We start from the raw sequence: 23,879 nt of genomic DNA, 5'->3' as shown, positions 1-23,879 counted from the left end.
TATCACCGAATGAAATAAGATTGTGAGAGATGAAGTACAAGAAGTACTGTTTAAAGTCATACCTAGTATGGGTGGCCAATGGCCCCTCGTTTTGGAAATATTGGCTATTGTTTTTTACATACTTCCGTTAGGTGCCTAATAGGGAAGCATTGGGCTGTGTAAAAGCGTAGCTCATATGGTTGGCTGCTGAATTGTTATTCAGGGAACCTGAGTTCAAATCTTAACTAGTCCTATATACTTTTTTTCTTTTAATAATGATTAATAGTGTGATCACAGTAATCTATTTACATATATCATATTTCTCAATGTATTGAACGCTTCGTCATGTTTTAAACAAATGACTAATTAACTAACATTGTATTGTAAAGGATAAACAAGGAAATATTGCTCACGTAGGCAAGTCACTGGTGTCTGTTCTGTTTCTATTCCACTTCATTTTGTGCATGTTTCATTATGATAAATATCATAAAAACACACAAAACATATTTCCTGCACCATGCACAGCAAATGAAAGAAGGTTGTCCACAGTCACACACATTTTTCCGCACTTCTGCTGCGAAACAGACATCCTTCACATTCACAAACACTTCTCCTTCGTTTATTAATTTGATGCATACCACGCATATTTCAACATGGGTTTGAATATAGGAGCTGACAACTGAAAGTGAATTAAGGAGTGAATTTTGAGGGCATCCTCCCTTGAAGCAATTTGTCGTCCAGTTTGTAAAACGAAAGAGCTATTTTGCAAATATTTGATAAAAAATCTTCACGTGTCTAAAAAGATAAACATCGCAGGACTGGCATAATCCAGTATATTTGGGTGAAATCACTTTAAGGTTGCATGTTACTTCATTTTCTTCATTTGTAAATATTTCATCATACAAAGACGGATTTACCTGCCCTTCCCATGAGTCCAGAATTAGAAGAAATGGCTACTCTTTCACATATGTCTTTATTACTTTCTCCAGGCATTGCTTATGGAGTTGAAGTGTCAGCTTTCCTGATGAAGAACGTGTTACACATATATTTCCGAATTTAGAAGTGAGTTCATCTACTTGACGTTGCACTCTTGGGCCAAATTGTCCTTTTGGTTCTAATAATAATAATAATAATAATAATAATAATAATAATAATAATAATAATAATAATATTAATATCAAGTTTTAAAAACTGAGAAGGCATTAGGATTCGAACTGGGGTTGCCTGGATGACAACTCAGCATCCAACCATATGAGCTACGCTGCTACATAGTATAATCTTTCCCTATTAGGCACCTAACGGAAGTATGTCAACAAACAGTAGCCAATATTTCCAAAACGAGGGGACATTGGCCACCTATACCAGGTATGATTTTAAACAGCACTTCTTGTACTTTCATCTCACACAATCTTATTTAATTCGGTGATATACAGAGCGTGTCCTCTCCTTGTAAGTTCAGATAACGAGAAGCGCAAAATATTCATTTTTAAATTTCTTTCTAAGTTGTAACCTCTTATTTCATTGGTTTTACCCTGTCTTGACAAAGGTTCTAAACTCACAGCCCTAGTTTGTGTCAGCCTCTTTTTTGCGTATTTTCTGTCTTTTCACCAGATCTTTTATCGACTTTGGATAGAGAATACGACGTTATGCCTGTAGAAGCAGAATTAGTAATTACAGTGAATATTACTAAATCTTGTACAACAGTCGCACTTTCTTTCATTTAAAACACAGTTTGCTTCTTCCGTAACTCCTTCATAAACTGTCCAGTAGAGAACCTGCCAAATATTTGCGACTAAGGGGACTGTATTCCTCAGTAAGAGATGTCAATGCAGTGTAATGCTCCCAACTGCATTGTCAAATGGGAAGTGAAATTCCGAAAATCCTCAGAGCCAATTACCGTTCCTTCTATGAAAACTGTCCACATCTGTGGAGTAACGGTTAGCGCATCTGGCCGCGAAACCAGGTGGCCAGGGTTCGATCCCCGGTCGGGGCAAGTTACCTGGTTGAGGTTTTTTCCGAGGTTTTCTCTCAACCCAATATGAGCAAACACTGGATAACTTTTGGTGCTGGACCCCAGATTCATTTCACCGGCATTATCACGTTCCTCTCATTCAGACGCTAAATAACCTAAGATGTTGATAAAGCGTCGTAAAATAACCTACTAATAGTACATTATGCGAGGAGCCTATAATGATAGTAATTAAGAATCGAGTATGGATATTTATGAAACGAGCGCAAGCGAGTTTCATAATTTTCATACGAGCTTCTTAATTACCATTATAGGCGAGTTTCATACGACTTTTTATGCTCGACCATATTTCTAACTTGAAATTACCGGTATTCAGATGTATACATTTTATTTGTATCTGACAAGATCGGAAGTGACTTTGTTCTAGGTCGTGAATTGTGAGATGTGCGCAGACGCGAAAGAATTGATTTTTTCCGAGGAACAATAATGTCATTGACCTTGACGTAGTCCCGTTAAACTTGATAATATTATAACCTTGATTATTGAATTCGACATTGAAAAATGAGATGACAAATTGAATTTATTTCAATACTATTTACAATTAACGCTAAATATTATAGTAACAGAACATAACCTTCTGCGATAGTATTGGATTTCCAGCCTCCGTGACTTTTCGCTAATTCTCTTTCGATTGCATATCCGAGAATAATCTATACTTGCGGTTTTAGGCCCGATGCAGACTAGCGTTAAAAGGACGCTGTGACGCAGCGTCCCATTGATGCGCGGTTTAGAAGTACATTGTTCTAAAGTGACCCATACACACGTGGTCCCCGGGACGCAGCGTCAGGTAAAGATAGACGGCGGTCACGCAGCGTTAATTTTCTAGTTGCGGGTTCTGCCAGAACGCAGCGTCACTGGTAGCTGCTGCGTTCTGGCACTTCATTGTTGACTGTTGTTCAATTCACACGTGCGTCTATCGGCTATAGTATGGACAGCGAAATCGACGTAGAATTATTTATTGAAGCGATTAAAAAATTCCCAGATGTTTCAAGTGAGGAATGCCTCAGCTAATCATCTTTCCTCTCTGAGCGTCCAGCAAAGCGACGAAGGAATTTGGAGGATACTATGATATCTTTCATGAAGACTCCAATCCCTAATGTTCCTGCTCCTAAGCCTAACGATGATAGGTCTTTTTTTTAGTCTCTGATTGCAATCGTCAGTACTTTTAATGTTGAACAAAAATTGGACTTTGCCAAGAAAATAAGACTGTCTGTTATTCATACCGCAACCCATACACAGCACAATGTTCCTCAGGAGCAGCATTTTCCTTCCCAAAACCAGCCACGTGTACCCTAGCAGTATCCTCTCTCTGTTCAATGTTCTCCTGCGATGAGCAACATTTCAACTTCCGCACACTCACTAGAAGACTCCACCGAGTCTGTAGACTTGTTTCAGTTTCTTTAGACCTAATTGTTGTTCATGTAAGTGCAGTGAAATTGTATTAATTTTTGTAATGTTTCAGTGATAGATTATGTATTCAAATGCTAGATAGCTAATCAGTATAGTTGTTTGTCAGTTATTTAAGTCTTCGCTAAAGTTCACTTGTATACTTTTAAAACTTATACTTTAAAACTTAGAAAATATAACCTAATAATACCAAACTAAACATATTTCATTTTCAATATCAATATACTTTGAATGAGTGAACTTGCCTTAAAATTTACATTTCTAAGGGAGGGATTGCTAGTCTCATCACAGTATCTTCACTTTTGATCACGTCACTTATCTTACATGCCAGTTCATCAAATGATTTAATACTCATTCGAAAATAATTGAAAAATTTTGTATCACCTTCTCTCAACTCTGTGAACATTGTCGTAAAAGTAAGTACCTTGAAGGAATCGTTTGGCAACCAATGGATGTTCCCAAAACCGCCTCTCTGTGCGCTTCAACTAGTTTTTGTAAATTAAATACGCAAAAACAGCACGTTTTCGTCTGTACACTTCCATCATGGATCTCTGAAAGATTCCAAAAGTCGGAACAATATGCATCATTATGACGCTACGTGTGGACGGGTGGACACAGGGACGCAGCGTCAACCAATGGACGCGCGTCTTTATGACGCTAGTCTGCATCGGGCCTTATACCGGTACAAAGCTGACTTGTCATTGCCTGAACACATGTAAGCTGAGTTATCATTGGCTGAAGACCTGTACTTTAATGAGTAGGTGTACTTTAATGACATGCATTGAAGGACTGCTACCAGGTGTATAATTAGTACATTTCGGCATGGTCGAGCATAAAATAAATATAAACCTATGAAAAGTGAGCTGAAGTATGTGATGTTATTGAACTTACTCTTGTGTTCTGTTCTGCCACTAACCTTCATCACCATGAAACTTCACCGCCATTGGTTTATGGAGCGTTGCAACATTAATTATTTCTTATTTTCTTGGAATGTGTTTTGATTTTTAATTTCGGTAGCATAAGAATTTTACAACTTTGTATGGAATGGGTATTGATGCAGACTTATTAGCCCTGTTATTTGTCATGTCGGAATTATTTTGTGAAGAGATAAGCTTGTAATTCGAAAATATGTATGTTATGTATCTAATGCTCTTGATTTAACAATGAAGTCATTCTCCTTCTTTCTTCCCAATATTTCTACGTGATGTCTTGAGCTATTTGAAGGGCTGTATGATCCATATCCATGTCCTACTCCTGACAGCATAACAGACAATTTGGTGAAGTCAATATACCGATTCTGTGGAGATATTTACTTACAAGGAGAGGACCGCTCTGTGTATCACCGAATTAAATAAGATTGTGTGAGATGAAAGTACAAGAAGTACTGTTTAAAGTCATACCTGGTATGGGTGGCCAATGACCCCTCGTTTTGGAAATATTGGCTATTGTTTGTGACATACTTCCGTTAGGTGCCTAATAGGGAAGCATTAGACTGTGTAACGGCGTAGCCCATATGGTTGGATGCTGAGTTGTTATCCAGGCAACCTCAGTTCGAATCTTAACTGGTCCTATATTTTTTTCTTTTGATAATGATTAATATTGTGATCACAGTTATCTATGTACATACCTAATCATATTTTTCAATGTATTGAATGCTTCATCATGTTTTAAACAAATTACTAATTAACTAACATTGTATTGTAAAGGATAAACAATGAAATACTGCTCACGTAGGAAGGTAAGATGTGTCACTGGTGTTTGTTCTATTTGTGTAGCAGCTATTCCATTTCATTTGTACCCGATTCATTATGATGTCATAAAAACACACAAAAAATACATATTTCCTGCACCATGCACAGCAAATGAAAGAAGGTTGTCAACAGTCACACACATTTTTCCGCACTTCTGCTGCGAAACAGATATCCTTCACATTCACAAACACTTCTCGTTCGTTTATCAATTTTGATGCATACCACGCATATTTCAACATGGCTTTGAATATAGGAACTGACAACTGAAAGTGAAGTAAAATAATAATAATAATAATAATAATAATAATAATAATAATAATAATAATAATAATAATAGTGATGATGATGATAATAATAATGATAATAATAATAATAATAATAATAATAATAATAATAATAATAATAATATAAGTTTTAAAATATGAGAAGGCATTAGGTTTCGAACTCGAGTTGTCTGGATGACAATTCAGCATCCAACCACATGAGCTACGCCGTTACACAGTCTAATGCTTCCCTTTTAGGCACCTAACGGAAGTATGTCATGAACAATTGCCAATATTTCCAAAACGAGGGGTCATTGGCCACCAATACCAGGTATGACTTTAAACAGTGTGTCTTGTACTTTCATGTCACAAAATCTGATTTAATTCGGTGATATACAGAGCGTGTCTCTTCTTGTTAATCATGGCTAGTGAGTAGCCTGAACATAGCAACAGCAGATTTACGAGAAAGTTCGAGATTAGACTTGTGTTTTCCAACAGATTTTCTCCATTTGGTATTTTTACTTTCTGCTAATATTTTAATATTGTAATTAGGATTGAACTTGCTTTTGATGATTCGTTTGACAGATCCATAGGACAAATTTAGAATTGTGTTATAATATCTGCCACACCTGTGGAGTAACGGTCAGCGCGTCTGACTGCGAAACCAGGTGGCCCGGGTTCGAATCCCGGTCGGGGCAAGTTACTTGGTTGAGGTTTTTTCCGGGGTTTTCCCTCAACCCAATACGAGCAAATGCTGGGTAATTTTCGGTGCTGGACCCCGGACTCATTTCACCGGCATTATCACCTTCATTTCATTCAGACGCTAAATAACCTAGATGTTGATACAGCGTCGTAAAATAACCCAATAAAATAAAAAAATACAATATCTGTTTAGATAAAACATGTGGTTTGTTCAGTTCTTGCCTTCAGTGACTGTTTGTAGATTATAGACTTCTTTTAATAATTATGAAGTTGAATAATATATTTCTATCCATGTGATCGAAAATCTCATCCACTTTTTTAACCTCATGTTCTTCCTTATTAATTATAAATTCGTGATGTGTTTGTTTTCTGCAGGAAGTGACATCAGTGCAGTGTAACGCCCCCAACTCTGAGGTTAAATGGGAAATGAAAATAGAGGACTCCCGAGATGTAATTACGTTACCTTCCATTAAGTGTGAGCCTGAGGTGAGTGATATTATTGTTTGTTGCCCGTCAATCCTCCTGATGTTCATCTTGTGTTCTGTTCTGTCACTAAACTGGAGACCCACAAAACTTCACCCGCAGTGATTCATCTACACCTAATGTACAGGGTGGACCGCTCGAATGTACCTCAATTCAATTGTTGTTGTTGTTTTCTAATACCAGGCATTTGACAATAAAGTAATTTGACCTCTTGCACTCCAATATTTTTCAAAGAGATTATCAGAAAATGGCAAGTTGTAGCCGATTTAAGTGAACACCATATTTTAACGTTTTGGTGGCTACTTCATTCACACACAACCCCCAGAATGTCTGGAGGACCACACCTGCTGTTGGTCGACGGGTCCATTGGACCTAGCTGGGAGATCTTGTTGATCACCAGCTTTCCCTCCTTAAGCCACTGGAGGACGATTTTAGTGCCATAGCAGGTCAGCACTAGGAACAGAAAAGTAGGAAGAGGAGGAAGGAAAGGGAAATGAACCCCTAGGCCTCGAATGCTCTAATGCCGTCGGGGTCGAAGAAAGTAAGAGATCAGTCAGAGGACTGGATAGGAAAGGGTAAAGAGGGAATTAGGTATTGAATAGAGGGAAATTATACCAAATTCAGTCATTAACTCATCAAGCTGACCAGTGCTAATTGATGAGTAGCCCCTCCCTTTAGTTCAGCTTGTAAAATTATGCTTACTAACAGCTGCACCACGGGAAGGTAGGGATGGGACATTGGGTATTTGTCCAGGTTGGTTCCTTAAAGCCTTCAATGGGAAGGATTAATGGCTCTCCCACCTGTATCCGACAGATACCCTTTTGCAGCCTTAATTCAATTGTATGTGACTGGTAAACGGTTGAAGATAGAAACCTTCAGTAACGTTTATATTAAAGGAAAACTCAACAAGTTTCGATATGCACATCACCATATCTCTACGTGAGCTCCAGTTGTCACTGTGATGATATTGAGGCAATGAACGCTTTCTAGCCAATCATGTTGGCATGTCTTCTGGAATGCTCAATAGCCTCTATGATGCGCTCCCGAAGATCACGAAGGTCTCTGACTGGGGTGGCGTACACTTCATCTTTGACGTAGCCCCAGAGAAAGAAATCGAGATCTTCTTAATGACTTCCACGAGCTTCACTCATATGCGGCTTGAACATTTGCAACCATTTCGTCGGATGTTCTACGACCACCACCATGCTTCTTCAACACCGATCCTGTAGCTAAAAATGTATCGTACTACATCTTAATTCTTTTAGCAGTTGGAGCATCATGGTTAAACACTCGCTGATACTCCCTTTGAACTCTAAGAATTGATTTAAACTCCGCACACCACAACACAGTTTGCACTTTCATCTGTGGTGTCGCCATTTTGACAATCGATACAATCTTCGAAAAGAAACCGTGTCTGGGCACAATCTACCGACAGGATTCGAAACTTGTTGAGTGTTCCTTTCATATAAATGGTATCGTAAGGTTCTATCTTCAACCATTCACCAGTTATATACAATTTAAATTAGGTACATTGAAGCGGTCCACCCTGTATTAGTAGCACAATATTAAATATATTTCAGTTCAGTGGATTATGATTTGTAATGGATGTTGACATATTGTTATTAGAACTACTTACTATAAATGCTGCATGATATTCCTTGTGAAGGTATATCATATGATTCGAAAATTTCTATTTAGTTAAGCATATCTCTATCCATTCCCTGTCTTCAGTGATTATACACTATATGCTCTTCTACTATCAATTATTTTAAATAGACAGTGAAAGAGATACATTTATTCATTGTTAATTCAAATCAAATACCATCACGTGGTGAACCCTTTAATTATTTTTCTTTGACAAGACATGGAGTTTTATGTACCAGTAACATAAGTACACGTGCAAGGGGCGTGAAGATAGACTTTTTAATTACGCATTTGAATTAATTTTATGAATATTTCTTAAAATTTAAGAAAAAATATCAGTTATTCATTGCTTACAAATTATAATTTCTTGAGAATATCCACAAATCTTGAGATCAACTCGGTGGGAGAGGGAGAAGAAACGAGGTGAATAGTCATACAAATTGATACAATATCAATATTACAAACTCTTACTTTGAGAGAGGAACAGAGGTTAAGTGTGTTCGAGAATAAGATGCTTAGGAAAATATTTGAGGCTAAGAGGGATGAAGTTACAGGAGAATGGAGAAAGTTACACAACGCAGAACTGCACGCATTGTATTCTTAACCTGACATAATTAGGAACATTAAATCCAGACGTTTGAGATGGGCATGAATGTAGCACGTATGGGCGAATCCAGAAATTCGTATAGAATGTTATTTGGGAGACCTGAGGGAAAAAATACCTTTGAGGAGGCTGAGAGATAGATGAAAGGATAATATTAAAGCGGATAAGGAAAAAAGGAATACCTATTCTCTCACCATTCTCTATTACCTCCATAACTACTGGCTAAAAGAGCTTGAAGTAATTGGACTTCTGATTGGAGCAATAGGTATCGCTACCATTCATGAAACATGTGTTTAAGAGGCTTGGAATACCTACATCTGTTATTCCGATTGTAACCTTAGCTGCATTGAAAGGATCAATTGCTCTACTAAAGGATCACCTATATTCGAAATGTAGCATGCTTCACTCTCTCTCTAAAACTGTCATATTTTTACTAATCTAAAAATGTATTTGCAACTCTGTATTTGTAGAAGTTTCATTTCTCAAAATAAAATCAATGGTTTAATGAGCTTATAAACATTTATATGGTTAAGTACTCTTTGTCCCTTGTGGCAGCTCGCCAGTGGTGACAAGATTTCTAAATTTCTGAATTGCGCACTACATACAAATGTAAGTCCATTGCTTGCTGAAAGACTTCATCTAGATATATCTTTGTTCATCATCACAAATAGGTCTATTGCATCAGATGGCCTTGTTTGTCCTGATGGTATAGCATCTGGAATCATAGGACTTGCCTTGAAGGTTAAAAATATTCAATCTTCTGACACTTAATCTTGGAAATTGTCTCATTAGACTTTACTGATGATCTCTTTATGATGAGCACAGAACCCTCTTGCACATGAAGGTTGTGAACAATACGTCTAGTAAAAAATTTTTGAAATCATCATATTCCGTAAGTTTCTTAGTAATGTATTGCTTCGTGACTCTATCAGTCTTTCAGTTCTGTGCAGATCATATTGACACACTATTTTCTTGCCATTTCACACTCTTTACTTTTAAATTTTTTTCGATAACAAGACCTGTAATGTATGAAGGAAGAAATAAAATTCTACGCAGTGAAGACAGTAGGGGGTCAATGCTTGAGATAAATTTATTTTTTTTTCTTGGCTTATTTTACGATGCTGTATCAACATCTAGGTTATTTAGCGCCTGAATGAAATGAAGGTGATATTGACAGTGAAATGAGTTCGGGGTCCAGCACCGAAAGTTACCCAGCATTTGCTCATATTGGGTTGAGGGAAAACCCCGGAAAAAACCTCAACCAGGTAACTTGTCCCGACCGGGATTCGAACCCGGGCCACCTGGTTTCGCGGCCAGACACGCTGACCGTTACTCCACAGATGTGGACGCTTGCTTGAGATAAAAGAAATTATCCATGAGTTATACATAAAAACTCAAACATGGTGGAGCATATGTACCCAAAAGACGGACTCATTCATTGGATCAGGGTTTCTTTCAGTGAGGTGCTTGAGATATTACTTCATCAGATTGAGTCAATTACTCCGAGAAAAAAAAACTATACATTTGTTTATTATAATTTTGCACCAATAAAAATATAAATATCTTTATGCTCGACCATGCCGAAATGTAGTAATTATACACCTGGTAGTAGCCCTTTAATGCACCTCATTGAAGTACACCTATTCATTATAATTCAGTTGTTCAGCAAATGACAAATCACCTTTGTACCGTTATAAACCCGCCAGTATCGATTATTCTCGGATATGCACTCGAAAGACAATTAGCAAAAAGTCACGGAGGCTAGAAATCCAATACTGTCGCAGAAGGTTATGTTCTGTTATTATAATAATTAGCGTTAATTGTAAATAATATTCAAATAAATTCAATTTGTCATCTCGTTTTTCAATTCTAAATCAATTTCCAGGTTATATCAAGAGTAATGTTGTCTAGGTTATATCAAGGTCAATGATATTCGTGCCTCGGAAAAATCAATTCTTTCGCGTCTGCGCACATCACACAATTCAGGTCAGTTCCGTTCGTCACTACATAAGCATAACATAAAAACTTATGAATAATTTCAAGTTACCGGTACAAATATGGTCGAGCATAAAAAGTCGTATGAAACTTGCCTATAATGGTAATTAAGACGATCGTATGAAAATTATGAAACTCGCTTGCACTCGTTTCATAAATAAACATGCATCTTAATTACTGCCATTATAGGCTCGTTGCATAATGTACTATTTTAAAACAACAATCAGCAATAAAAAGAATGAGCAGCAATGGAAAATTACTCCTTCTAGAGACTTAAACACTGTCAGTCAATTTCAAAATACCAGTATGCAGTGATAAGTGGGCACTGTGCCTGATGGCTATTGTGGAATAATTAAACATACTAATTAGTAGGCAATTGAGTGTACTTGTGCCTATGTCTAGTGGCAGTATTGTGAAACATTTATCAATGTGAGTGATAAGCGTAAGTGAGAAACTGTATTATCTTATTTCATAAAGGAAGCAACTGATGATAACTCGAATGTGAAAGCTGATACTCCTGATTGCCCTGGGAACTATCAAAATGAAGGTGGCTGTAACTCTTCCCAACATGCAAGTACTTCCGAGAGTGTGCAGCCTATATTATCTGGATCTTCTCTGCAACCTGGAAAGCAGGTAAAAACTAAGTCTGAATATAATTCTACAGTAGCGTGCAAATTAATCCGAACACGACGTATTTTTACATTTTCTGTCATTGTTGGCCTCACAGCTGCTCATACCGCTTTAATTGACATCTGTTGTACGTGTAATTCCATTGTTCAAGGTCTGTCATTATTTTTTTTATAATATGTGACATTTTGCCTGTCGTTTTGTACTTATAAGCATTTCAGTTGTGTTGAAGACTTAATACCGCAATCCTGTGTACATTCTGTCGTCTTCACAAATGGATACGACTCCACGAAAACGGTCTAAAATTATAACATTAGCAGAGCATTCTTCTATGACACAGAGACAAATTGCTGCAGAATGTCACATCGGTTTGGCTACTGTTAATTCGATCATAAAACGATACAGGGAGACTGGATCCATCACACCCCAGTAAAAAGGAAACTGTGGCCGGAAAAGGAAGACTTCACCTGCAGATGATCGTTTAATTGTCAGGAAAAGTAAATTAAATCCTAGACTAACTGCTGTCGACTTAACCCGCGAGTTAATGGCTACCACTGGGGCGAATATTCACGTCACAACAGTGCGGTGTAGGCTTTTGGAAGCTGGACGAAGGGCTCATAAGCCTATTAAGAAGCAACTGCTAACCACTGTTATGTGCAAAAGACGCTTAATGTGGGCAAAATTACATCAACACTGGACAGTGAATGACTGGAAGAATGTACTTTTTCCCAATGAGTCTCATTTCGAGGTCCACGGCCACCATGTTTCTTACGTACGGAAAGGATCCAAAAAAGTAACAGCAGCTCATCTCCATCAAGCACCCAAATACCCCCCTAAAGTAATGTTTTGGGGTTGTTTTACACATGAAGGGCCTGGAGCATTAATACCTATCAAGGGAATGATGAATTCTGTCAAATATATTCATTTATTGGAAACCAGAATCGTACCCCAGCTGCAAAAATCATTTCCGGATGGCAGAGGTGTGTTCCAACAAGACCTGGCACCATGCCATATGTCTCGAAAAGCTACAGAATTCTTCAACAAGAAGAATATACAGGTACTCCCCTGGCCAGGCAACTCACCCGACATCAACCCCATTGAGAACTTGTGGTCAATTTGCAAAAGAAGAATGCAAAAAATGGATTATTCTACAAAGGAGATGATTTCAGCCCTCATTGGTGTATGGTTTCGCGATGAAGAAATGAAGAATATTTGTGGGAAATTAGTGGAATCCATGCCAAATCGTCTCAGAGCTGTTATTAGGAACAAGGGAGGCCACATAGATTACTGAGGTATGTCTTAGATCCTTTTTTTTATCCCGTTTGAGTGTTTTTGCATAAGTAATTACGTTGTTCAGATTAATTTGCTACTGTATATCCCGATGTACAGCCAAGTACAAATGGCTTAATTTGACAAAACTAACAGAGGTGCTTTCTGCAGTATGTGTTCAATACATTCAATACACTCTAAAAACGACTTACCTTTTTCAGCGAAAGACAAAAGATGTTTTATTAATATCCCATTTACAAAAAAAAAAAAAAAAAAAAAAAATGGTAATTCGGAATGTCACAGAAATGCAGACTGTCCATACTATACTATATCAGTAATGTAAATCTGAAATTTAAGAAAATGGAGATGTCTTTAAAATAGTGGCTAGAAATTTGATTTCCTAATTAAAAGAAAATCTGTCATATAAGAAAGTATGAAGCAATTGTGCGTGGTTTGATAGCACTGCGTGTTCCAGGTTTGAGAAGCAGAGTGAGCGAGCAACATAGTGTGGCGTGTGAAGTGGTTTGTGAAAATCTGTCAAGTCAGTTTCAGAAGGAAAATGTTTTTCTCTAATGGCTCATCAATCTACTAATATTGCCACTCAATCTAACTTTTCCATTTATTATATGAGAACTTTGTCTCTAATGAAGGTGAAGTTACAGAAAATTTTGTGTGCTTAGTTGCACTTTAATGTTAGTTGGGAGGCCGAAGGGAAACATCTTTGGGGACGCCGGGACGTAGATGGGAGGATAATATTAAAAAAGGATTCGACCGAGGTGGGATAGGATGATAGAGACTGGAGATTAGCACATGGTAGGGACCGATGGCGGGCTTATGTGAGGGCGGCAGTGAACTTGCGGGTTCCTTAAAAGCCATTTGTAAGTAAGTAAATTGCACTTCAAAATACTGCAGCAACATTATTTAACTGCATGGAATCTGAAATTAATAAGAAATGGTTTGATGGAGGATCAGATTTTTCTGGTAACATTTCTGGGGTACATACTTACTTACTTACTTACTTACTTGCTTGCTTACTGGCTTTTAAGGAACCCGAAGGTTCCTGTCCCACTTTAACATTGAAATTTCCCAATAAAATTTTCATGTGATATCTAGGTAACTGATCAAAAGTCTGTTCCAATTCCTCATACAAGCTATCTTGTATATGGTCGTCTTTCTCTTTTGTCGGGGCATGAGCATTTATAACTACTATTAAATCTATTAATGGATAATATTAAAAATTAAATATTAAAATTAATATTAAAATTCTATTAAAAATTCTCCTCTGGGGTACACAGGAGAATTTTTTATAGACTTGGAGGAGATGTATTTACTTTAAACATTGTGGGGCTCATGTTTCATCACTAGCAGCGACGAGTGCAAGAACTCGATTTCCTGAGGTGAAAAGATTTTGTTATGTTATCAGAGACATTTACAAATTGTTCCATCAGTCTCCTAAACAAGAAACTGTTCTTCATGAAATCCAAACATTTTCGAAGACCCTGTACTTAAAATTCCAGGACCTACATATACACACTAGCTCCGTCAACACGATTAAGAAATGTTATGAGTCAATAATGATGACTTGTGAGTATTTACATAAGGAAGGGGCTGATTTAGCTTCCTTAGTAGGACGGGTTCTACTTGAAATGTAAAAATATAGTTTGATTTTAACACTTTGCCTGCTAGTGGAAGCATTGGGGCGTGTCTAATTGAAGCAGATATCTGCAGAAAAATGATCTACAGTTATGTTTTGCCAACACTAATTACAAGTGTAACATCTCACATAAATTCGGTTCGTGAATACTTGAAGAGAATAACATGATAAGAAACAAATGAAGTTTATAGGAAATATGAAGAATTTTTAATTAAACATCAATGAAGTAAAATTCTATTGAAGACAAAAAAAAAATTCTGCAATTATTATGTTCACAGGTACTGTTGCTACAGATATTTCTGAAAGATTCAATGAATAAGCTGTGGAGTTCATTGCAGAATGCTCATTCTTTTTATATTTTGAACGCATTTAGCAGATTAAAGAGTCAAATGTGAGAAGTCTGTCAGTACAGTACTTAGGATACAAATGAAGATCATATACAAGTTGACATTAAATCATTTAAGTTTGCTGCAAGTTTGAAAGATAGTGACATACATTGTTAATTCTTATTTTGATTATGATGAGCTAAACAATTTTTGGTGTTAAACAATTCACAACAGCTACTGTTCATCATTCATCGGACAATGACTGCATTAAGGAACCGGTTGCGAGATGTTTCATGAGGATATCTGTAGAAGATGAAAATGTACCAAGTGAAGAGTTTCTCAACAAGACTGTGGAGAGATATTTGTGCAAGAAACAAAGAAGAATTCGACTGTTATAAAGACTGCAATTCTATAACAATTTACTAACGAATGTGTACATGTGTGAGAGAGGGATAGAGACTGTCAGTATAGTTAATATAATAATAATAATAATAATAATAATAATAATAATAATAATAATAATAATAATAATAATGATTTATTTAACCTGGCAGAGTTCAGGCCATACGGCCTTCTCTAACACTCAACCAGGAGTAAAAACTGCGTTACAGAAACACTACAAATTTACAAAGTACACACAAAACTGAATAAGATAATAATAATAATAATAATAATAATAATAATAAAATGTAAAGAACAAGTAAGAAGAAATCAGACATAATATATAACATAGAGAAGGAAAGAAAAAAGCATAATAAAATGTGAACAGCAGGTCAAAAATAAATGAGGCCTACAAAGTATAAAAAAATAAGACAATTATTGATAATAATAATAATAATAATAATAATAAATAAGAATAGTAATGATAATAATGATAATAATAATAATAATAATAATAGTAATAATAATAAATAATAACAAAATAATAATAATAACAGGCCTAATAGTAATAATAATACTAATAATATGGAAGGATGTAGTTAAATGGATGGAGTGGCAGTGTTGAATGATTTTTCATATTCAGTAGGTATTGTAACATTCCTTAAATTTAATGTCCACATAACTTAATTTTATCTTTTCTCTCTCTCCGACTCCCCCCCTCCCCCAAAGATATATATTACCCTACAAGAACATTTTTTCTGAAAGAAACATTGCTTTGGCTAGGCACACTAGAGACTTGATATGAAAATAAAACAGATAAACTATGGAGAGAGTTCATAGCCTGGGAAATTTCGGATTTTATTGGGTTACAGTTACTTCATGGAGCATTTTTCATTTCATTTATATGCATTGTTTTCTTCAGCCGATTTTGGAATTCTCAGCATTGACCGTGACAAATATCCTACTCTAGGTGTAAAATGGAAATATTATGCTATTGATGCATTATGGAAGATAGATCTATGTTGTACGTGGGTGTGTTTGTTGTTAACTGAATCTGAGTTCTTGGCAATAAAGTCTTTAACTCTCTTGCTCTCCAATATTTCTCACACACAGTTGCTTCGGAGGAAAAGGCTGAACATCAATGAAGGTGATTGTGGTCCATTTTTCCTGGAGACTGCACAATGGACGAAAAATTATGCGTCGTTTTTATTATAATATTAGAAAAGTGATGGAATTCTTGCAAGAGATATGGGAGTGCATACGGAAATATTATCTTCCACTAAGACTTAAATTTGCAATTGGTGTTGTTTGAATCCAGCACTCTTTGATGAATTGTATTGCTTCTGCAGAGAACTAATGATGCGCCAAATCTAGACTTGTTTGTATGGTAAGACTTTCCTGTATTAATTTTCAACGTACCTCGTTTACATGTTTCGACCTATTTATGGGTCATCTTCAGAACTGGCTACTTCACATACAATAACAAATGTTACACACAAACCGAAGGCCTACCCATGGGATCACCCATTTCCAGCATACTAGCAGAAATATTCTTACACCACATAGAACAGACATACATACTAAACAAAGACAACAACAAACACGCAGACGACATCATAATATATTGGCACAGATACGTAGATGACATACTAATACTGTACAAAGGAAACAAAAGACAGATCCAAAACCTACATCAACACATAAACAAAATACACCCAAAGCGACACTACACATTAGAAATTGAAAACAACAAATCCATAAATTTTCTAGACATCACAATAACAAAAGTAGGCAACTAACACACATTCAAAGTATACAGAAAACCCACAACAACAACAACACACATACACAACACATACAACCACCCCGTACAACACAAACAAGTTGCATTCCGAACAATGGTACACAGACTACTGAACATACCAATAAACCAACAAGATTACAACGAAGAGCTAAACACAATCAAATACATAGCACAGGAAAACGGATACAATCCTAACATAATAGACAACATAATACATAAGACAAAACATAATGACAAAAAACATAAGAATACAACACAAACACAAGAACACAAAAAATACATCACACTAACACATGAAAACAAAAACACACACAAAATTGCAACCTCATTGAAGAAATTAAATTACAACATCTAATACAGAACAAATAACACTCTGCAAAATCATCTCAACACACAAACACAAACAAACAAATACAACCACACAGGCGTATACAAACTCAAATGTAATACCTGCAATAACTTCTACATAGGACAGACAGGCAGATCGTTTCAAACACGTTACAAAGAACACATCACAGCCATAACAAAATTACAAAACACCTCCACATATGCAAAACACATGACAAATGCGAACCACACCCACAGAGACATCAACACAGACATGGAGATACTACACATCCAACCAAAAAGCCAGAAACTAAACACACTAGAACAATATGAAATATACAGACACACAAAAACACATCCCAACGAAATTCTCAACACACAATCAACTTCAAAACACACACTCTTTGTCTCTACACTATACCACAGGAACACACCCTCACAGGAAACAGAACAAGTGGCGCCAAGACCAACAACGACCAGTTCTGAAGATGACCCATAAATAGGTCGAAACATGTAAACGAGGTACGTTGAAATTTAACACAGGAAAGTCTTACCATACATATTCCGAAGTGATACAGTGTTAAAAGTTGTGTAATCAAGATGGGTAATAATTCATCTAATTATTGTCTAAGAGCATTGAATCTAGTGTATAATTTGCCGTCTTTTAATTTATTTATTTCCTCTTTGATAATTTTGTTGTCACGGAATCAAGAGGAATTATCTTCCTCACTTCTTGCAAATAACTTACTTCAGAAGGCCCCTATTTCATATATTGAGCAGTGGACTTCAGGTTGAGATCGCAACAAATGACTTATTTCATGTTGTTACGAACTCATTTCGCTGTGATGCAGTTTGATGATCCATGGCTTGATTTTGTATTAAATCTATAGATAATTTGTGCGGAGAATTTTGTAAAACTGGGAGTATTATACAAAAAGATACAAAACTTCAAAACCAAGTTGAAATCTCAAGTTTTGGAGAACTACAGAAGCGCAACATAATACTCACACGGAAAAATTATATTAGTTTTCAAGGAAGCATTTTTGTGTCATGATTTAGTGGCAGCACCGTGCGTTCTATTTCAGTGCGTGAGAACACTCAGTAATATCTACAATCCTACCATTCCATATTAACTCCAAAAGTACCAGCTAGAAGAGCTTGAAGTAATCGGACTTCTGGTTGGAGGGAGCAAGGGGTACCGCTACTCTCTTCATGAAAGATGTGTTTAAGAGGCTTGGAATACCTACATCTATTATTCCGATTGTAACTTTAGCTGCATTGAAAGGATAAATTGCTCTCCTGAAGCATCACCTATAGGTATTCGAAATGAAACCAAGTTCATTAGCATTCTTTACTTTTTTGTAACACTTGCCTCTCTGAAACTAGGTATATTTCCAGTATTCTCAAAATGTATTTGCAGCTATATACTTGTAGGAGTTTCATTGTCAAAACAAAATTAATGGTTCACTGAACTTGTAAACATTTATATGGTTAAGTACTCTTTGTCCCTTGTGGTAGCTCACGAATAGTGAGAAGATTTCTAAATTACGAGGGGGATCCAGGAAATAACGACCGTTCGCGCATACCCGTCGCGCAGCTGACTCCCCCTCCTTGTTTGAAGGTCAACTGGCTTCCTTAACATGTGTTCTCATAATGTTGTGAGTACTGATTGCAACAATTCGCCATTGTGCATTTTGTGTTACTTCAAAATGAACGACGTGATTGATAATCCCGCCGACTGTAAGGTGAGGAGTGTGATTCGATTTTTGAATGCCCGACATTTGAAACCTGCAGAAATTTACCGGCAATTGAAAGAAGTGTATGGCGATACTGTAATGAATGAAAGAAATGTGAGAAAATGGTGCGAAATGTTCAACAATGGGCGAACAAATGTCCACGATGAAACTCGACCCGGATGCCCATCACTCATCACAGAAGACCTGAAGACTAAAGTGAACGACAGAATCTTGCAAGACAGGCGCACATCACTCGACGAATTGCATATTGCCTTTCCTGACATTTCTCGTTCTTTGCTTGGTGACATTGTGTCGCAACATCTTGGCTACCACAAAATCTGTGCACGATGGGTTCCACGGCAACTGAGTGACCAACACAAAACTCAGAGAATGGCCTCAGCATTGACATTCTTGATGCGATATCACACAGATGGAGACGCCTTTCTTGATAAAATTGTGACTGGTGATGAGACCTGGGTGTCTCACATCACCCCAGAGACCAAGCGCCAAACACGTCATTAACATCATCCCTCATCACCCAAGAAACCGAGAAAATTCAAACAGACTCTCTCAACACAAAAAGTCATGGCTACTGTCTTTTGGGATCGCAAAGGTGTTCTTTTGCTGGATTTCATGCCAAAAGGCACTACGATCAATGCAAATCGTTATTGTGAGACTTTACGAAAACTACGGCGAGCCATCCAAAACAAGAGGCGAGGAATGCTTTCGAGAGGAGTTGTGCTTCTTCACGACAACGCCCATCCGCACACTGCTGCTTCAACTCGAGAATTGCTGGATCAATTCGGTTGGGAAATCTTTGATAATCCACCCTATAGTCCAGACCTTGCTCCTAGCGATTTTCACCTTTTCACTAAGCTAAAAGACTTTCTGGGTGGTACGCGTTTTGGAAGTGATGAAGAGTTGAAGAAGACAGTGAACACCTGGCTTAATGAACTGGCGGCAGAGGAGTATAACACGGGAATTCTGAAGCTAGTGAACAGATACGACAAATGTTTAAATGTAGGTGGTGATTATGTAGAGAAGTAAAGGAAGCTTCAGTTATGTAACAGACTTTGTTTTTTCAAATAAATATATTTTTTTTAATTATTACAACAAAACGGTCGTTATTTCCTGGATCCCCCTCGTAATGAACTGCAATGGCAATAAGTTCAATTCGCAAAGCTTTGGCAAGTACTCTTTATTTCAGTGGTGCTGAACTTTACTACCTACCTCCATCTGTCTATCTTCTCTGTTGTATTTAATATTTGCAGGAAGAGACAATAGGCATTGTCACTGCGAAAGAAGAGAAGGAGCTGGAATTAGTGTCAGGGGAATCCGAGAGGTGAGTGTACTTGATTTATCTGGTATAGTTAAATGATTACGTAGAACAGGAATAGATGATTTTTGCCAGAATGTATAAGAGGAAAGCGTGATCTCCATGTATTAGTCGAGTAATCCTTCACAGATGCCTTCAGTAGAAATAGTGATGGATCAGATACTTGCAGAGCCGTTGAGATATACACAACACAAGGACGAATGAACCCTGGCAGTTAGCCTATGATAAATATTTACTAGTTGATTTCGCTTTTCCTAAGAAGCTTAACCCTACTTTACTTGCTTATGACGGTCGAAGAAAATACTAAATGTTATGTTTTATTTAACGATACTCGCAACTGCAGAGGTTATATCAGCATCGCCGGATGTGCCGGAATTTTTTCCTGCAGGAGTTGTTTTACATGCCAGTAAATCTACTGACATGAGCCTCTCGTATTTAAGCACACTTAAATGCCATCGACCTGGCCCGGGATCGAACCCGCAACCTTGGACATAGAAGGCCAGTGCTATACCAACTCGCCAACCAGGTCGACCAGTCCAAGAATTGGCACATAAAATTGCATAAGAGTAGTTTAAGTATGACATGCTGAGCCTATGTTGTTCTGAAAGCATTCCACTGAGATATATGAAATGTAGGGTAGGGCTGGGGATGGAGCGGTTCATTCGGAGCAGATACTGTGACGTCACTATTTGGTTCGTCCAAGTATAGTACACAGTACAAATTTGTATGTATGTATTTATTCACACTACAAATGGGTATATACCCAGTGGCAGTGGTAACTAATTACACTCAATAATGACAATTAATAATAAACACAACTAATAATAATAATAATAATAATAATAATCATAAGGAGCATCCTAAATTAAATGAAGCATGGTCACTTAAAATAACATTTAAAGTAAATCTAATTTGTATCTTAACCCTAAGTTCGAACTAAGACCCACGAGTGTGACAGGTTCATACCTGCACAAGTACCTTTCAGCACTACACTTATTTCGCTGTCAACTCACTCACTGCACTGATTCTACCTGATTTCACTAACACTTCTAACCATTTCACTGTTCAAATACATTGCACAGCCAATTCACTGACACCAACACACTTCACTTACACAATAGACTTCACTGACACAACACACTTCCTCACTGATAGAACACTTCAAATAACAAGAGATCAATTACTCCCTTTAAATAGTGTGTATAATATACTGCCGTCTATTAGTAAAGTCCTTAAGCCTATTTTAAATACATTTTTGGTTATTTGTAAAGCCTTTAGTAAGTTTGCAGGTAAAGCATTCCAGTCCCTGATAGTACGCTTAAAAAAAGAAAACTTTCCAGTGTCCGTCCTCTGCCTTCTTTCCCTCAATTTATAAGAGTGGTCGTTCCTTGAAGAGTAATTTGGCGGCTGCAACCTATTTTTTATTTCTCTCCAGGCAGGCTCACCTCTGTATGTTTTGAACATTGCGCATAATCGAATTCGCGTTCTCCTGTCCTTGAGTATGTCCCATTGTAATGGTGAATTATTACGACAACACTTGAGAGCCTGTTTTTTAATATTTTCCAGTGTCTTAATATGTTCTAATCTGTAAGAATCTCAACATGCAGCACCATATTCCATTACTGGACGAACTAGTGATTTATATGCAATCTCTTTGGATTTATCAGAGCCTTTTCTTAGTACCCTCATCACAAAGTGTAACGCCTTCCAAGCCTTTCCCGCTGTGTCAGTAATGTGTTCCCCCAGCAGATTTAAAATTTGGATAGATCGAGTCGATTTTAGAGTGTACTTTGAAAGTGAAACCAAGTGTGTTTTCAAAGCATTGTAGTAAAGCGCTTTCGCTTTGCCAATTGACGAGAAAAAAAGTGCTTCTCTTGATTGCAAAATGGCGCGCCATGGCGGTTGTAAATTTTATTTGCATGATTACAACTATTTTCGGACTTATTTTATATGAAAGGCCTATTTAACCTTCAGTGTTGTTATATATGACAGACGAAATAAAATTGATAAAATAATTTACAATACTAATGGCTAATAAATTAACAACGTTAAACACTGCAGCTAAGTAAAAAGGAAGATAGAAAGAAACGGGCTCCATGAACCCCTTAAAAAAATAACACAGAATTATTTACTATTACGGTTAGTGGATAAGACAATCAATAAAACGTGGAACCTTGAACTGAAGAACATAATCTTTATTTATTTTATAACATGACCAGCCTCCCATACAACCATGAAGAGTAATATTATTGATAAATTAAAGTAATTAGGTAACATAATTCGTAGAAATGAATACAAATACAATTATGACTGATGAGGATTGGCCTTGTTTTGGAAGAAAAGAAGCTTAAAATATAATAATATAAATCTAAAAAAATCATATATCATATATGTATAAATAATAAAAATAGCCAAATGGACTGATGAGTTTTGGGATCATCATCATCATCATCATTGGCGTTACGTACCTTTTAGTTTGACTTTAGCCTCCCTCTCAACAGCCATCCATTCACTTCCGTTTAAGGCCCTTGCTTTCCATCTTTCGTAAGTCTGTACATTATCCAGCTATCGTAACCTGGGTCTGCCGACTTTCCTCTTGCCATCTAGTTTAGCATTTAATATCATTTTGGGCAAGTGTGTATCGTTCATTCTCCATACATGGTCAAACATTAGCTTTAATGTGTATAACTATATCATTATCTTTATATAGATAGTATATTTTCTGGTTAGTTTTGGGATCACATTCTTCAATTAGAGAATAGGTTTGCATATATTCCGATTTCTCGTCTTCTATATTAAAAGTTCTGTTCTTAACTGTGAAACTCTTCTCAACACATTACCCCAAGAAAGCCACCTTCCGTGTGATAAAAAGTATTTTCATATAACAACCCATACCTTCACAAATTTTGCTGGAAATACGACTTTTCAAAGTCCTTCCTTTGATGGAATTTACCACTTTCTATTGGACTATTACCGCAGCGACACGGTGATAATGGTTTGAAATACTAGAAATGATGTTTATCTAATATTGTTGCACCATATATAATTCAATTTGGTCATACTTTGGGTGGTATCCACTGATTTTGAGTAAAATTATCATTATTTTAGATTTTACAAGGATTATATTCTTCGAATGGGGTTTAGTACCGGTACAGCAGTGGGAGTCGCAAAAGAAAGTGGATTGCGCCTTCAGAAAGTTTGGGAACCACTTTATATGTCTAGACCGCGAAATTAATTAAAACACAACCTGTTATAGCCTACCCTTGCGAAAACTTAATGGAATACACGAAAAAGAAATACGATATATGATGCAGTTCAAAGTCAAAGTGAGGTTATGAAGAAAGAATGTAATTTGTATGCGTGGCCAGGACGAACCACTGTTGGAAATTAGGCATGACAAGATGACATGTAGCTGCATCACGTCTCATAGTGTTACCCAAACATAGGAGATTGGAAAGGTGGTGGAGGATTGAAAAATAATGAACAACTTTTTGTGGCAACATATTTAATTGGTAAGCAAAACGAAATAATGTAGCAAAAAAGCTACAGGTTTTACCTATTT

The 23,879-nt window shown here is 36.8% G+C and overlaps 2 protein-coding genes across 7 annotated transcripts in view; both read left to right on the top strand.

Moving 5' to 3' along the window:
- Positions 1 to 23,879, top strand: part of LOC138692702 (oocyte zinc finger protein XlCOF6.1-like) — a 224,278-nt gene that overhangs the window by 140,760 nt on the left and 59,639 nt on the right. The gene's annotated exons all lie outside the window — the stretch shown is intronic.
- LOC138692704 (uncharacterized) overlaps positions 1 to 23,879 on the top strand; it is a 49,358-nt gene that overhangs the window by 6,506 nt on the left and 18,973 nt on the right. For 3 of the 4 annotated variants that reach the window (XM_069815849.1, XM_069815846.1, XM_069815850.1), the window contains exons 2-4: positions 6,507 to 6,617; positions 11,335 to 11,490; positions 20,253 to 20,323. In XM_069815849.1, coding sequence (XP_069671950.1) covers positions 6,507 to 6,617; positions 11,335 to 11,490; positions 20,253 to 20,323 — 338 coding nt within the window. The remainder of the gene's footprint in view (positions 1 to 6,506; positions 6,618 to 11,334; positions 11,491 to 20,252; positions 20,324 to 23,879) is intronic. The other variant, XM_069815847.1, reaches the window with a different exon arrangement.

This window comes from Periplaneta americana, chromosome 17 (genome assembly GCF_040183065.1).
Source record: "Periplaneta americana isolate PAMFEO1 chromosome 17, P.americana_PAMFEO1_priV1, whole genome shotgun sequence".
Lineage (NCBI taxonomy): Eukaryota > Metazoa > Arthropoda > Insecta > Blattodea > Blattidae > Periplaneta > Periplaneta americana.
This window is presented reverse-complemented; position numbering and strand designations above follow the sequence as displayed.